This window comes from Equus przewalskii, chromosome 6 (assembly GCF_037783145.1).
Source record: "Equus przewalskii isolate Varuska chromosome 6, EquPr2, whole genome shotgun sequence".
Lineage (NCBI taxonomy): Eukaryota > Metazoa > Chordata > Mammalia > Perissodactyla > Equidae > Equus > Equus przewalskii.
In genome coordinates this window covers 47,782,616-47,799,186 of record NC_091836.1, presented here as the reverse complement: position 1 = coordinate 47,799,186, position 16,571 = coordinate 47,782,616, and the positions used below count along the sequence as shown (strand labels likewise).

The 16,571-nt window shown below is 41.1% G+C and overlaps 2 protein-coding genes across 2 annotated transcripts in view; both read right to left on the bottom strand.

The window, feature by feature from the left end:
- Window positions 1-16,571, bottom strand: part of LOC103567649 (zinc finger protein 709-like) — a 216,618-nt gene that overhangs the window by 134,880 nt on the left and 65,167 nt on the right. The gene's annotated exons all lie outside the window — the stretch shown is intronic.
- The window catches only part of LOC103568045 (zinc finger protein 709-like), a 156,857-nt gene continuing 148,989 nt past the window's right edge, over window positions 8,704-16,571 (bottom strand). Inside the window, 3 exon segments of the mRNA XM_070625445.1 lie at window positions 8,704-8,960; window positions 8,962-10,618; window positions 11,014-11,074. Coding sequence (XP_070481546.1) covers window positions 8,904-8,960; window positions 8,962-10,618; window positions 11,014-11,074 — 1,775 coding nt within the window. The 3' untranslated portion in view covers window positions 8,704-8,903.

Genomic DNA, 16,571 nt, shown 5'->3' with positions numbered 1-16,571 from the left:
AGAAACTCAATCTTAGGTCATCTGTGTCTTGCAATTTTCTCTTTAACCCACTGTTTCTACACTGGAGCCCTGTTGATATGCGGGAAGGCATTAGGGTGAGAATGTTCTCATGTTATGATTAAACCTGTAATGTTTTGATAGGAGAGAATCCCTGGACGGTGAACTTCAGAATATGTTCTTAGCATTTATTCCTCCCCTTTTGTCAGAAAGAAATCCTGGAGTCTGGCAGTTGCCTGACTGCTCTTTCCACAATCAGATAAGGTTTGGGCAGATTAATTTCCTTTGAAAGATGGCCTAAGTTACAGAGCACAGAATGCTTTCCGTGTACATCAGAAAGTTTCCCCCATTTCCTGCATGAAGCATGAGACACCCTTTTCCAGCTCCCACAAGAACCTCCTTGGGCTCCTGATGGAAAAATACATAAATTTTAGGATTTCACTAAGACTGGAATCCCTAAAGCTTGTAACTCTCAAGCTAGTCCAATCTGTCTCTCCAGAAAATTCATTAACCGTTTCTGTGTTCCTAGACATTGCTGGCTCCAGTTTCTCCTGCAGGTAAGCGGTAATTCTCTATACTTGCTGGTCTCTCACTTTGGGAGCATTGGTTTGCCATGTAATTTCGAACCCCTCTTGGATCAAAGATGTGTTACTTTTCAGGTGGTTCAGTTTTTTTCTTGTTGTGAAGATGAGATGATCACTCAGATCTCTCTACATGTCAGAACAGAAACCATCATTCACTCCTGTTGCTGTTCTTTCCCTTGTGAGACTATGCCATTGTCACTCAATTCTCCTGCTAGAGCCACCTGGGTGGTTTCAAAGTCTTCTTTTGTAACCAATGCATCTAAAAACATTATTATATTGGAATCTCTGCATTCAGATTTATTTTCCTCATCTTATAAAAAATTCCCTAACCTGAATACCATTTTGTCACCGAAAAGATACTTTCCATTGGTTGTTTTCTGTTTTACCATTGCCCTTTTGGGGGCAGGATTAACACCATACCTAAAAGGGGATTGGATGTCAAGACCATGTCACGACATGCATCAACTTAACTGAAATATGTTTATGACTCAAAGGTACTTTCTAAGGAGAGCAGGGCAAGGGTGAGTGGGTTGGGGTGGCTTGTGCAAGGGAGAATGGCTTGAACCTTTAAGGTGTATAGAGTCAAGATTTGACCCTCCTCCCCAGTGGCATAAGAAGAAAATGGGCATGTGTCAGCCTACCTAACTATTTACCCATTGTGGGCCAGACAGGGTGAGCAGGTATCTAAAGCCGATGAAGACTCAGATATTAACAGTGAGGTCAGTGTCTTTATTCAAGTTCACTCCTGAGGCTCACTGACTAAATGATAATGCATCTCATTAAATGAACTGGAATTGGAATATTAACTGAAAAGCCATGTGAATGGCATGAGACATTATAAGGAGGATCACAAAGCCTCCAAAAATCTTTGATTCCCGTCATCCCAGGGTGTTGGGGATCCAGGAAAGTGTATCAGTGTGGTTCCAGGCCTCTGTTCAAATATTCTAGTAATGTTGTTGTTTACTCTAATTTGTTGTCTCATTTGTTGTGTTCTTGGAGGCACCCTGCCAGTGCAGCCTGCCCACATGCAGCGAGCAGCTCTTTTAGTGGAACAGAACTCTCCCTGGCTGGCTAATAAAAAGTCCAAACCTAAGTAGTCATCAGCTACCATGGCTGCCAGGGAGTTTTCCTTCATGGAAAACATCTCAAATATTAGCTGACTGCTTCATGTATTTTGAGTGTTTGGGACAGTTTTTTTTCTTTTTTCTTTTTAGGAAGATTAGCCCTAAGCTAACATCTGCCACCAATCCTCCTCTTTTTGCTCAGGAAGATTGGCCCTGAGCTAACATCCGTGCCCATCTTCCTCTATTTTATATGTGGGATGCCTGCCTTGGCTTGCATCTTGGACCTATGGCTTGCCAAGCAGTGCATAGGTCCACACCTGGGATCTGAACCGGCGAACCCCAGGCCACCGAAGCAGAAAGTGCAAACTTAACCGCTGTGCCACCAGGCTTGGCCACAGGACATTTCTTGATTGGCATGAAGGATGCAACTTTTGAATGACATCACATGTGCCCAGGTCAGTACCAGTGACTCCCATGACAAGAAGCACATGAGTGCAAATGGCAGGAAAACAGCACATTTGTGTTGGATGGACTCAGGGAGGTTTGAGAGAGAGCACCCAAAATGAATTCTTAACACACAGGGCATAGACTACAGGTGATGTTAGGAGGAAGACCAGGAGTGGATATGAGAGTGGTGGCCAGGGGGCATGATTACAAGAAACCAAAGACCTGTAGGAGTGACCATTCTGACAGAAGAGCCTAGTATAGAAAGACTCTACTTAGACGGTGCCAGTAATCCTGATGATCAGAACAAAGTAATAAGCCCCATAGCCTGGGGATCGAATGTGACTCCAACAGCAGGAACATCTATACAGAAGAAAGCAGGTTCGTCTAAGTAAGCCTCAGCCACCCTAAGAGCGCTGCAGCCTGGGTCACGAGAGGCACAAGATCCACTGAATGCCTTTCTCAACAGCCCAATGTTTCTATTTTGAGACATCAGCTGATAATATCAATAATTTCTAGAGCATCTTGATGAGTCCTTGATTGTGGCTTCAGGAGGATCATGTATGACAGGAGGAGTAATTTGTCTATAAAAGGTTCTACCGTAGTCTGAGCGTAGCAAGCAGACCCACAGTGGGGGTGAGCAGCCTGACAAAGTCTATCCCATCAGCTGTAGGGTCCCTTTCCTCTGCCTGGACTTAATGTGCATGGATTCTATTGCCTGTGACACGTTTTTCACATCAGTGAGACTGACACTGTGTTGGACAGTCACTAAGTTGTCCATGGGAGGGGAGAGAAGTCCACTGAATTTTTCATAAACCTTTAGATTAGAGGCCTCTTAATGACTTTGTATTACAAGGTCCCGTGGGCCAACATTAACACCATCAGGTCAAAGGTGTCAGTATGTCTCTCAGAAATTCGAGTGAATTTATCACCCTAAGCAATGAAATCAGCCCTTGCAGACCGAGGTTTAATATGTGCAGAGTAAGGAGTGACTCTGAGTTGTACTTGGGTATGTGAGGCAAGGTGTCCCAGAGTTCTTGATGCCAAATCAGTGCCGTGGCTAAGGAGCTGTTGCTATTGGTGGGATGAGGCAGCTAGATTAATGACAATAAAGGATCTGTAAAAATGTGCAGATGAGGTTGACTCTTGCCCAGGGAATTCTCTGTTGCTGGCACGATTACCTGGAATTTGACTAATCAATCTGACTGAATCCATGATCAGGGCTGGCCTGTTTGATCTGGGGGAAGAATAGAGACTCTGAAGTGGACCCCATCAGGTGTGGTGGTACACACTGTGCATAAAGTATATGAACTCCCTGGTCATTCATGTGCCCCCAAGTCACTCCTAAAGTGGCAATGTGTCTAAAAAGGAGGGCACCTCCTCCAGAATGTATTACATCAATCAGAGAAGAGGGGAACACACTTCCTCTTGTATGGGTGATATGCCAGAAGCGCCATTTTTTATTCTATCCTGTAAGTACCCATCTCTTCAATGAGGAGCCCTCTGGTTAACAAGCCCAAGGGGTCCTATATTCATGACCCAAGGCAAAATGGGAAGCTGGCTGTGCAGGATCATCAACTCAGGCCTTGGGAGGGCCTCCATTACAAAAGGCTGTTGTTGCCTTCTTGGCATCTCTAACTGTGCGGCACTGGATGAGGAGAATGCTTTCTGGTAGAAGGATGCCTTGGGCAATTCATGTCCACTGTGGGAGATTTGGAGACTCTTAGATGCATAACAGGAGGCTGGCAAAGCCTTTTTAGGAAAGGGGTATGTGGAGGGAGACGCTAAAGAATTGACTTATTTTGACAAATTCTGGAGCTCAAGGTCAATCACTTTAAGTACTGTTGAATAAGAAAGCAGATCTGATATATATGGAATGTTCCTGGTTGCTGTGGCTGATGGAATGTGCCCATGACAAGGGTTCTACCACTGCTCCTGTGACCCTCTCAGCTCACAGGCCCCTGGCATTGTCTCATGGAAATTTTCCACAGTGGTCCATGGATTTCTAAATTTCCGATAGCAGGCACAAGTATGCTTGAGTTGGGAAATGAAGAGCTGGAAATGGTCTATGGACAATAATGGAAAGACAATGCTGATGACATGAATGAGGATGTCCCCAGACAGATGGCACCTAAGAGACACATTTTGTTTCATAACTACAGTATTTCTACAGATGTGCCCACAGAACCTGATTTAAACTCAAAGAGTCTGAGGCCCCCTCACTTCACTGCTGTTATGAGTATGAGCTGAGGGCAGGTGCAGCCCTAGGGGGTGTTTCCTCAATTAAGACAGGGTTGCAAGAAAGGCCTGTTGAAGACTAAATTCTTCTTTTTAACACTTCAATTCTTCCAAAGAAGGATCCCACAGGCTAGAAAGAAGTGTTGAATGCATAAAAATCAAGGTACATGAGCGTTTAATATCCTCCTAACATATGAAGGTAATTCTATTATTCATTTTCCATTAATTACATAAATATATAGTATTTTAGGCAATGCTATGAATTTTCACAAATGTAGAGTAATCCTGTGATCAAAAGATGGAAAACGTGGGGCTGGGCCAGTGGCCAAGTGGTTAAGTTCGCACGCCCCGCTTCGGCGGCCCAGGGTTCGGATCCTGGGCACGGACATGGCACTGCTCATTAGGCCATGTTGAGGCAGCATCCCACATGCCACAACTAGAAGGACCCACAACTAAAATATACAACTATGTACTGGGGGGATTTGGGGAGAAAAAAGCAGGGAAAAAAAAAAAGATGGAAAACGTGCCATCAAAAATAACACCCTTGTAAGTGCCCATTTGAATGACACCCCTCCAAAACCTAAGTTAACACTAAAAAAAAAAAGGGTAAGAGAAATAATTTATTTTGCTCTTTATTAAGCCTCATAGCTCTTATTGTTTCTGACTTTCCCACAATATAGCTTGACATTTAAACAGATGGAAATAAAACATGTGAACAGCAAAACAGATTATGGGGCTTTGCGGATCATTGAAACCAAAGACTTCCAGCTGCTCCTGCTAAAAAAGACGGTGATTAATTCCCATTTCTCCTTTCATACTCAATTAGGATGTTACTCAAAATGACACCGTCTCTCTGCAGCTCACCTCAATCATTCCTTGGAGGATTGCAGCTCAACACCCATAACTCTTTTTTTGTGTTTCCACAGGGAGATCACAGTGGACTTGCACAGATGTCAGTCTACTCAGAGAATACACTCGGGATGAGCTAGAACAGTGCAGATGAAGGCACTGTCTCTCTAAATGGGAGGAACTCCATGGTTTACTGGGGCATACGTTGCACACTCAGTCTATACAGCAGGAACATGAAAATGCTAAAGACAACAACTTTTAAATCTTTAAAGGTAAATAAAAACCCTCTCAAATGACATTAAACACAAAATTTCTGTGGCTTAAAACAGTTGGAAGTCTCACTAATAATGACATCCTCATTATTGAGGCTCCTACTCTCATAGAAAAGATACGTACACACCTCAGCCTCCCTATTAGCTCAATGTTATTTTACTTCAAAGCCCTTATTTCCCTTTTATTAGACAAGAGTTTACCATCTGTTAATCATCTCTCTTTTCCCACAAACATATAACAACCATGGCTACAAGAACTTGTTTGTTTCATGCCAAAATATCCAAATCCTGCTGGGTCCTATTTCTGCTACATTGGGTACATTGCCTCTAAAAGGCATGGCATGTGAGGGATGCTGAAACATTAGCATCAGGAGAAACAAAGGCTTGATTGGCACAGCGGTTCTCGCTTTCTCCCTTGATGGTTTGTATTGTCTCACAATTTACGTAAACACAAAGGCCTCAATTGAGTCATGAAGGAAATATGAAAATTATACAGTATACTAAGAAGTGAACGTATATATTTTAACTGAGGTACTTCATGCTCAACAGTGTTTAATACAACTTAGGAAATACAACAGTATTTTGATAATAAGTAGGAAAGGCAAAAGCTGCTCCAGAAGACCAGGAGCTGATTGCATCCACTGCCAGTCAAAGTCATCCTGCCAAAGAGAAAAATGTCACACACCTCCTTCATTAAATGAACACAGTCACCAAGAAGAAACTAAGGGTATTTTGTAACCATATGAGTAAAAATGGTAACGATAAAATTCCGAATCACAAAAAATGACTAACATTCCCTTCTTCTTACATTGTTTTTGCCTCCAAGAAAACAGTGATTATTATGTTTACCAAAGATAGAATGTTTACCTCCTCACAGGTTTCAATACAGAAAGTGACCTGCTTCCTTGAACAGCAATCAAATCCACAAACACAGGCCATAATCTTGTAAGAAGTCCTTCTGAGCACCCTGTTCCTGGTGCCCCTCACCGTCCTCTATGGTCTGTGTCCTTCTTACTAGAATTCCTTACACCCCTCTCTTTGACTACAGGTGCAATCCTGCAGGTCACTGGCAAGAGGGCACTGATAAAAGCATGATTTTAAGTTTGGGGTGAAGAATAAATGAGAAGTTAGTTTTTTGAGAAACACTGTAACCATAGAAGAATAAAAAATACAGTTTTCCTGAGGAAAAAAATACCTGAATTTGTATGCAAATGATAAAACTGACTCATGAGGATTAAATGAAGAAAAATGCAAAGTATATCTTAAAATCCATAATAAAAATGGATTTTAATATATTCTCTTAGGAAATGAAAACCAGAAAAATATTCATTAGCATACAATGCCTCAGAAAACAGTTGATAAAATATATCAATGAAACAACTACAGAAGAGTTCATTTCACAAGGAAATGGATGTTGTTTTCATGACATGCAGTCAAACACTATTGAAAATACTGAGGGAATGTGTTCAGCTACCAGTAACAGGAAACACAGTCTTCCTGGCATGAGCAAGGTGACTGCTCTCACATGGAAGAACTGGGTCAAGGCAGCCGCTGCACAAGGCAGCAGAGAAAGTCCCACAACCTTCTTTTTATGCCCCATTATAGAGGCCATGGTGACCAGGAAAACATCCTCAATGGCACAATTAACAGGATAAGGTGTTTCCTGTCCAAATTAAACCTCATACAGATATGATCTAGAGAAAAGGGTAATCAGAGAATACTCCCAACCACAAAGGTCTGAAGTAGCTCCCTGGTGGACACAAGGAAACTGTAGGGCATGTATTGCAAGCCTTACTGAAAAATCCCAATTCTAATGGATCTTTGACATGAATCTTGTGGAAACATCAGCGGAAAATACACCTGTAAGAAAATGGAAAATAAAGAGATGGTGGTGGTTTTCAAGATATTCTTGACTAGAAGGGCAAAGAATCCAGAAAAAGGGATGGAAGATGCTGTCCTTGAAGCTCCTATGTAACTGTTTCCCTCCCTGTGTGGTGGTTCCAAACTCTGCCTAAGGCCTTGTTTGCTTCTGCCTTCTCTTGGTGAATTCCAACACGGAACCATAAAGAGGATGGATTCTTAGAGATCCAGTTCTCAATATTACCTCACTGGCACAATGCAGTACAGGGGTGATGTGTCCAGCTCTAGATTTTGTTGCTCCATCACAGGCCTCTACTTAATTCAAAGTCTATTCACCAAATTCCAGTTAGAAGGAAGGACACAGAGTAAAGGCTCTAGTATGAAAACAAGGATTCACATGAAAGAATACTACTAAATTTGCCATACACAAAAATTTATTCCAACTGTTTAACAGTATGGAAAATAAAAACAGCCTCCTATACCTACCACCACAACAAAGGCACTTTCTCTAAGAAAGGAAAAATATACACAACGGATTACGTATATCCAGGAACTGCAATACAAGGCCAGGAAGAAAATCCCAAGAAATACAAACTGTCATTTTTCAATGGCTCCTTAACACAGAACATTTAGACATTATAATAATTAAAACATTATTTAGGGGCCGGCCCCATGGCTGAGTGGTTAAGTTAGTGCGCTCCCCTTCGTGGCCCAGGGTTTCATGGGTTCGAATCCTGGGCACGGACATGGCACTGCTCATCAGGCCATGCCGAGGCAGCGTCCCACATGCCACAACTGGAAGGACCCACAACTAAAAATACACAACTATGTACCAGGGGGCTTTGGGAGAAAAAAGAAAAAATAAAATCTTTAAAAAAAAACAAAACCAAAACCAAAAAAAAGTACTTAAAAATTAAAGTGAAAATATTATTAACTGATTTAAGGAAAAGTAGCAGCTAGTAATCTTATGTAGTACTGATGAAGAATGACTTACAGAATCATCTCACCTTAATATTCATTTCTGAAAGTCATTAATAGAAATCCAGAATTCAATGTTGCACTCAACAAAGAGGTTTGCTAAACACAATACATTTACAATTTTTTTTTACGATTTTTTTCCTTTGTCTCCCCAAAGCCCCTCGTACATAGTTGTATATTCTTCGTTGTGGGTCCTTCTAGTTGTGGCATGTGGGATGCTGCCTCAGCGTGGTTTGATGAGCAGTGCCATGTCCGTGCCCAGAATTTGAACCAACGAAACACTGGGCCGCCTGCAGCGGAGCGCACGAACTTAACCACTTGGCCACGGGGGCAGCCCCTACATTTGCAACTTTTATAACAACTCTTTCAGGTTGAAAGTCTTCTATAACAGTATACACAAATTAATTTCCATCAAGCTTTTTCTTACTACTTACTTTTATATTTCTTTTTTGTGGGAGTTTCACATAGAAGGATGTAGGCCAATTAAGTCTTTCCCACACTGTTTACTTTCAAGAGGTTTTATCAAGTGACTCCTTTTATAACTTCAGGAGGAACTAGGATGACAAAAGTCTTTCCCACATTCATTACATTTATGTTTTCTGCTCTAGCATGCATTCTCAGACATCCTCAACAGGTTGCATGAGAAATGAAGGCTTTCCCACTTTCTTGACATTCATAGGCTTTCTCACTAGTATGAGTTCTTTCATGCCTTCGAAGAGAACTGACAACATCAAATGCTTTACTACATTTTTTACATTCATAAGGTTTCTCTCCAGTATGAGTTCGTTCGTGTTTTTGAAGAGAACCAATATAACTGAAAGTTTTACTGCATTCTTTACATTCATATGGTTTCTCTCCAGTGTGACTCCTTCCATGTATTTGAAGTAAACTGGGAGAAATGAATGCTTTCTCACATTCCTTACATTTATAAGGTCCATCTCCAGTGTGACGCATCATGTGCGATTGAAGGTTTGTGAGAGCTATAAAGGCTTTCCCACATTCCTTACATTCATAGGGTTTCTCTCCAGTATGAGTTCTTTCATGGACTCGAAGAGAATAGGGATAACTGAAGGCTTTACTGCATTTTTTACATTCATAGGGTTTCTCTTCAGTGTGACTCCTTTCATGTCTTTGAAGTGAACTGGGAGAAATGAATGCTTTCCCACATTCCTTACATTTATAAGGTCCATCTCCAGTGTGAAGCATCACATGTGATCGAAGGCTTGAGCGAGCTCTGAAGGCTTTCCCGCATTCCTTACATTCATAGGGTTTCTCTCCAGTGTGAGTTCTTCCATGTACTCGAAGAGAACTAGGACAAGTGAATGCTTTATTGCATTTTTTACATTCATAGGATTTCTCTCTTGTGTGACTCCTTTCATGTATTTGGAAAAGTTTGAGAGAAATAATTGCCTTGCCACATTCCTTACATACATAGGGTGTCCCTCCTGTGTGAGTTCTTTTGTGTTTTTCTAAGTAAGCATACAAACTGAAAACTTTCCCACATTCTTTACATTCATAGGGTTTCTCTCCAGTGTGACTCCTTTCATGTCTTTGAAATAAACTGGGATAAATGAATACTTTCCCACATTCCTTACATTTATAAGGTCCATCTCCAGTGTGAGTGACCATGTGTACTCGAAGGTTTGTGAGAGCAATAAAAGCTTTCCCACATTCCTTACATTGATACGGTTTCTCTCCAGTGTGAGTTCTTTCATGTATTTCAAGAACACTGGGAAGACTAAATGCTTTACTACAATATTTACATTCATAGGGTTTCTCTCCAGTGTGTCTCCTTTCATGTATTTCAAGTAAACTGGGAGAAAGGAATGCTTTCTCACATTCCTTACATTTATACGGTCCATCTCCAGTGTGAAAGATCATGTGTGACTGAAGGCTTGCCAGAGCTCTAAAGGCTTTCCCACATTCCTTACATTCATAAGGTTTCTCTCCTGTATGAATTCTTTCATGGACTCGAAGAGAACTGGAAGAAGTGAATGCTTTACTGCAATTTTGACATTTATAGGGTTTCTCTCCAGTACAGGTTCTTTCATATATTTGAAGAGAACTGGGAAAACGGAGGGCTTTCTCACATTCCTTACATACATATGGCTTCTCTGCATATTTTTGATAATCGTATGGTTTGTGTTCAGTGTGACACCTAACTTGCCTTTTAATGGATGAATGATGCATGAAGACTTTTCCACATGCACTGCATTCACATGGTTCTGCTCCTGTAGTTTTCTTCTTCACACTGAGATTTGGAATAAGGCTGAAATTTTCTCCACATTGACTACCGTTTTCACTTTCAGAGAGTCTCTTAACCGTAGGACTTCTGTAAAAAATCACAAGTACATTATTAATGATTTCTTTATTAATGATTTTATATTTGTTATATTTCCTAAAATCTTTAGGAAAAGTTTAAGCTTTCTGCCTTGTCTGAATTCTCAGAAATCGAATATAATAAATGCTCTGGGAGAGGACTTCACCCTTGCTGCTATCCAAATGGTGATATTCAAATATAGGGTTTATTAATACTGTTTCCAAGTGAACTATTTTGCAAAAGCTGACATCTACCCTACATTTTTCAGAAAGCATATCTGGTGAAAATTTTGTAAGAAAAGCTAAGTTTGAAGCAAGTGTTCTATCTTTTGTTTGCTTCTTTTTAAAATTTCATTAGATACCAGGATTGTCATGTGAGATCCTGCTTTTATTGTGAGTGTGACTCACCTTTGCTTTCTCCCCTGGTTTTTGTGCTCATCTTCAATATCATGATCCTCCCATGTTTTTCCTGAAATGAAGACCCAGAGGGTTGATTCTGAAGTATTAGAAATTATAGAAACAGTTTTAGATTCTAAGACCATGATAAACTATGACCATTTCTAGTTTATTTACCAACATTCCCCTTTTCCACATTCTACATCTTGGAACCACGCTGATGGGCAAGATACACTTGCTCTCTAATTGATGCAATGAAGAAATGTCCTCATTCTTACCTATTGAGGCCAGATTCCTGAAGGTTTCCCACATCACATCCCTGTAGAGTTTCTTCTGTAAAGAATCCAGTAAAGCCCACTCCTCCGGGGTGAAGTTCACAGCCACATCCTCAATGGCCACTGAGTCCTAAAACATCACAAATATTTGTAGAGGAGGATGCATAAGGCTGACAGCAGTGGACATCCATATTCCCTTTGTAGGCAGGTTATGTATGATTCAGTCATCTCCAAACATTTACTCTGACGTGATCATCAAAAACTCACTATTTTGGTGCCAGCCCAGTGGCATAGTGATTAAGCTCACACACTTTGCTTCAGTGGCCCAGGGTGTGAGGGTTTAGATCCCAGGTGCAGACCCACAGAATGCTCGTCAAGCCATGCTGTGGCAGTGTACCTTAAAAAATAGAGGAAGACTGGCATGGATGTAGGCTCAGGGCCAATCTTCCTCACCAAAAAGTACAGTAATAAAAAAGAAAAAACCTCACTGTTTTTATGTACACATTTCCTCATCGACTTAAGAGCATCATGAACACATGAAAACTTACACATTTTTACTGTGATCACATTCATCATATTTCTCTGTAAAAGCATGATCCAAAGCATGTTGGGTAATGAGAGAAATGCTACAGAATGAAACACAGATCATTATCAGAAAAAAAGAATGAACACAATGTTCATTAAGCCTAGGCCAACCCTCTATTACAAAAGGTTTAAAATACACATAATGGGAATACTTGAAGGAAAAGAAAGACAGAAAGAAACAGAAGAGCCAAGTGAAGCAATAATCAGCAAAATATTCTAAAATTACTGACAGCCAACAAACTGTTCATCCAGGAATGTCAGAGAACACTAAACATGATAAACTAGAAAAGTGCACACCCAAGAATTCATATTCAAAATCGAGAAAAATCAAGGACAGACAAAATAGATAAAAATGCAAGAGAAGAAACACACCCTGCACATAAAGAAAAAAAGATGCTATTTAAATTGGACTTATTTTCAAGAACCATGCAAGCACGAACAGAATAGACCAAAGTATTTTTAAAGTGTTGAAAATAAAAAAAAAACACTCTTCAATAATTCCCTGTAGAGCAAAATTATCTTTCAAAACTAAAGGAAAATAAGAACTTTCTTAGACAAAAATTGAGGAAATTTGTCCCGAGTACACATACTTTGAATGAAATTGAAAGTTTATCAGAAAGAATGTAAATGATAAAGGTAGAGGATTAGAATAGAAAAAACATGACGGTAAAATAAACGTTACACTTCTAGTAATTAATATAACAAATCACACTTTGTTTAAAATAATATTAGCAACAATGTCTTTGGTAATGAAAACCTTATGGACACGTGATATAAATGACAGCCACGTGACAAGGCATAGGGAGGGGAAATTGGGAATACTGTGTTAAGAGGTACTTGCACACAGTGAAGTGGTATAGTCTTATTTGTCAGAGGAGGTGGGTTAGTTGTAAATGTATGCTGAGAACTCAACTGCAACCACTAAAACAGTGTTTTTAAAAATGTGGAATTGATATGCTAAGAGAGGAGAAAAAAATGTTCAATTTTAGCCAGAGAAGGGGGAAAAAAGCAGAAGACAAAAAGAAACCAACCAAGACAAGATATTAAAAAAACAGTAAAAGAAGTGGTAAATATTAACCCAGCTGTATCAATAACCGCTTTAATCCTAAATGGTCTCAATTGAAAGATATAGTAATATCAGGTAATTGAAAAACAAACTTTGTTACATACTGTCTACAAGAATCCCACTTTCAATATAAAGAAATGGACAGATGAAGGGTAAAGGGACGGAGAAAAACAGACCATGCCAACACTAATCAAAAGAGAGCTGCCATAGGTATATGAATTATAGACAACGCAGATTCCAAACCAAGGAAAATTCAGAGATAGAGAGGGGCATTGGAGCCTGATAATGGGGTCTATCCTCCCAGAAAGTACAGCAATCCTTCATGTGTATACGTGTAACAACAGAGGGGCAAAATGTACTAGGTAAGAACTGATAGAATGTGAGGAGAAATAGATGAATCCAGTAAAACAGTTATAGAATTCAACACTCCCTTATATAAGTGTGAATTCCATTAGGCAGGCACTGAGGAAGGACAGAGGTGAACTGAACAGCATCATAAAACAAATGGATTCACTGTAACCTATGGAATACTTCATACAACAACAGCAGAATACACATTCTTCTCAAGTTCACATGGAACTTTCGCCAAAACAAACCACGTTCTAGGACACAGGGCAGCACACTTTAACAAATTACAAAGAAGAGAAATCACAAAAAGATGCTCCCGCACCACCTAGGCATTCATCTAGAAGTCAATAAGAGCAAGAGAGTTGGAAACCCCAAAAATGTGGAGAGCCAACAACACACTACTAAATAATACAAAAGATCAAACAAGAAGTCCTGGGCTGGCCCAGTGGCATAGTGGTTAAGTTTGTGTGCTCTGCTTCAGTGGCCTGGGGTTCACAGGTTCAGATCCTGGGTGCAGACCTAGCACTGCTTGTCAAGCCATGCTGTGGCAGCATCCCACAGAAAGTAAAGGAAGACTGTCACAGATGTTACCTCAGCAACAATCTTCCTCAAGCAAAAAGATGATGATTGGCAACAGATGTTTGCTCAGGGCCAATCTTCCACACACACACACACACACACACACACACACACAGGGACAATCTTCCTCACACACACACACACACACGAAAAGAAGTCTCAAGAGAAAAGAGAAAATAGTGTGAACCAGATGAAATGAAAACACAACATACCAAAGGTTCTTGGAGGCAACTAAAGTAGTGCCTAGAGGAAAATTTATGCCACTGAACAAATACACTGGAAAAAACAAAGACCTATAATCAATGATGTAAGCATCTACCTTAGGAAACAATGAAAAGAACAAACTAAACCCAAAGTAAGCACAACAAAAGAAATCACAAAACTTAGAAATCAATTCATTATGGGAAATCAATGGTAAAAATTAAAGCAAAAAATGCTAGTTGCCTGACAAGACTAACTGATAAACATCTGGTTAAGATAACAAAGACAAGAGGGAAGACAGAAATTACTAATATCAGAAAGCAGAGGAGGGGGAAATTAAAATAAAAAAGGCTTTTATAAAATCCAACATCCAGGGGCCGGCCTGGTGGCGCGGGGGTTAAATTCACACATTCAGCTTTGGCGGCCCGGGGTTCACCAGTTTGGATCCTGGGTGCAGACCTACACACCACTTGTCAAGCCATGCTGTGGTAGGCGTCCCACATATAAAGTAGAGGAAGATGGGCACAGATGTTAGCTCAGGGCGAGTCTTCCTCAGCAAAAAGGAGGAAGATTGGTGGCAGATGTTAGCTCAGGGCTAACTTGCTCAAAAAAAAAACCCCCAAACATCCAACACCCATTTACGATGAACTAGTAATAGAGGGAAACTCCCACTTCTTGAAAAGGAACATCTTTATGAATCCTGTACCTAAGTTTATAACATTTATTTCATATGGCATGTTTGTCTGTGTGAAATATCTGAAAGAATTCACAATAGAAATAACTCCTGGAATTAATAAGAGAGTACAGCAAGGTTGAAGGATATGTGAGTCAATGCTTTCCTTACAGACCCACACAAATTTAGTCAAATGATGTTTGACAAAGAAGGAAAGGCAATGCAAATGAAAAGGAAAGTCTTTTAAACAAATAGAAGTGGAAATATTGGATATCCCCGTGCAAACACACATGTGTAAGTGCACCCCCAGCTGTCCAGGGCTCTGCAGCTCCTCTCAGGATAAAGGCTCCTTCCATGGGGGTGTGAGCAGTAGGACACCTGCAGGGAGAGGACCCCCAGGAAGAACAGCTGGGCCTTCAAGGCCTTCCCTCTGCAGGCTCAAGGGGGCCTCAGTGTGGGTCTTGGACTGGGGGCCTCTGCTCCCCACTGGAGATGCTTTGGAACATCATGTTATTTAAAAAGACACAAACCCAGTCTTTGAATAATCCATCAAAATCACTTAAACCCAGCCTTTCCATGGAAAATAGGCAAGAAAATTATAAGGCACTTTTAGTAAAAAGTCAGTTAATTATTATTTCCATGGCAAGAAATCACACTTGAACACTTGTGGTCTGCAGATCTATGTCCCAGAATTTCATTTGAAAACATCCAAACGTAAAGAACAGAACTCAAAAACTGTTCTGTGAGAGAAGTATAAAATAAGTGTTGTTAATAAATGGAATGCAATACAGGAATATTTTGTTTTTTCTGAAATTCACCTCTTTGTTGCCTGTTTTGAACTATTTTATATTGTCTTCCAAGCTGTATGCATTAACTATATCTACCCTTGTTGAAAAATGGAGACTTAAATAAGTGAATAAATCTTTTGTATGTCACAGATCTAGGGAGGGGTTGCGTCAACGGGACGGATCACCCAGGAAAGTTTCTGGAGAGGAAGAAGCTCCAAGTAAAGGACGTCCCATAGGATGTCTGGGCCCAGAAAGATCCTGGGGGAGAGGCACAGGGATTTCATGCAACGTAGTTCCAGGTGGTTATTTCGTTTTCCTCTCATGTAAAATATCCACAAATATAATCTTTAAAAAGATTGATCCATGGCTCTGGGGAATAATGATAAAGTGAAAATATTGGATCTGTTTGATGCACCACAGAGGACGAATAGTTGATAAAGATGCTGTGAATCAGAGAGGGACAGGTGGCTTTGGGATTGCAAGGGGGGGACTGGAAATTTAGAGACTTACTGGCAGTCCCAGGAAGAGCTGGGCTGGGGGACAGGGTTGTGAATTTGTCACCCTGCTCCCCAAATATTTTGAAAACTCAGGACAAAATGAGTGCCCCCTGGGGAGCCCCTTGGAGAAAAAGGAGCTACTGAAGACCCCACAGACACATCTCCTCCCACACGTGAACCCCAGAGACCGAGCCATGATTGTCCCTGATGACCCTCCCCATGGTCACCACACAGTCTGGGAAGATTCGGGGCAGCATGTGCAGAGCTGCCCAGAGAGGCTCTGAGGCTGAAGTCACCCTGTGCAGTGAGGTCGGGACACTCCAGGATCCTGGCTGCCGGCCCAGCCCCGACACTGCAGGCCAGAGGGGACTGAGGTCTGAGTGGCGCCACCGTGGACTCAGGTCTGCAGACTCCCGAGGTGACAATGCAGAGACTGGTCCCAACCAGTCCCTCCTCCCCATCTGCTCACCCCGGGGCCAAACATTCACCATTTCCAGGTCTCCTGGGTCCCCTGAGTCCTTCCTATGACTCCCACAGCCAGTGCAGATCCCAGGGTGA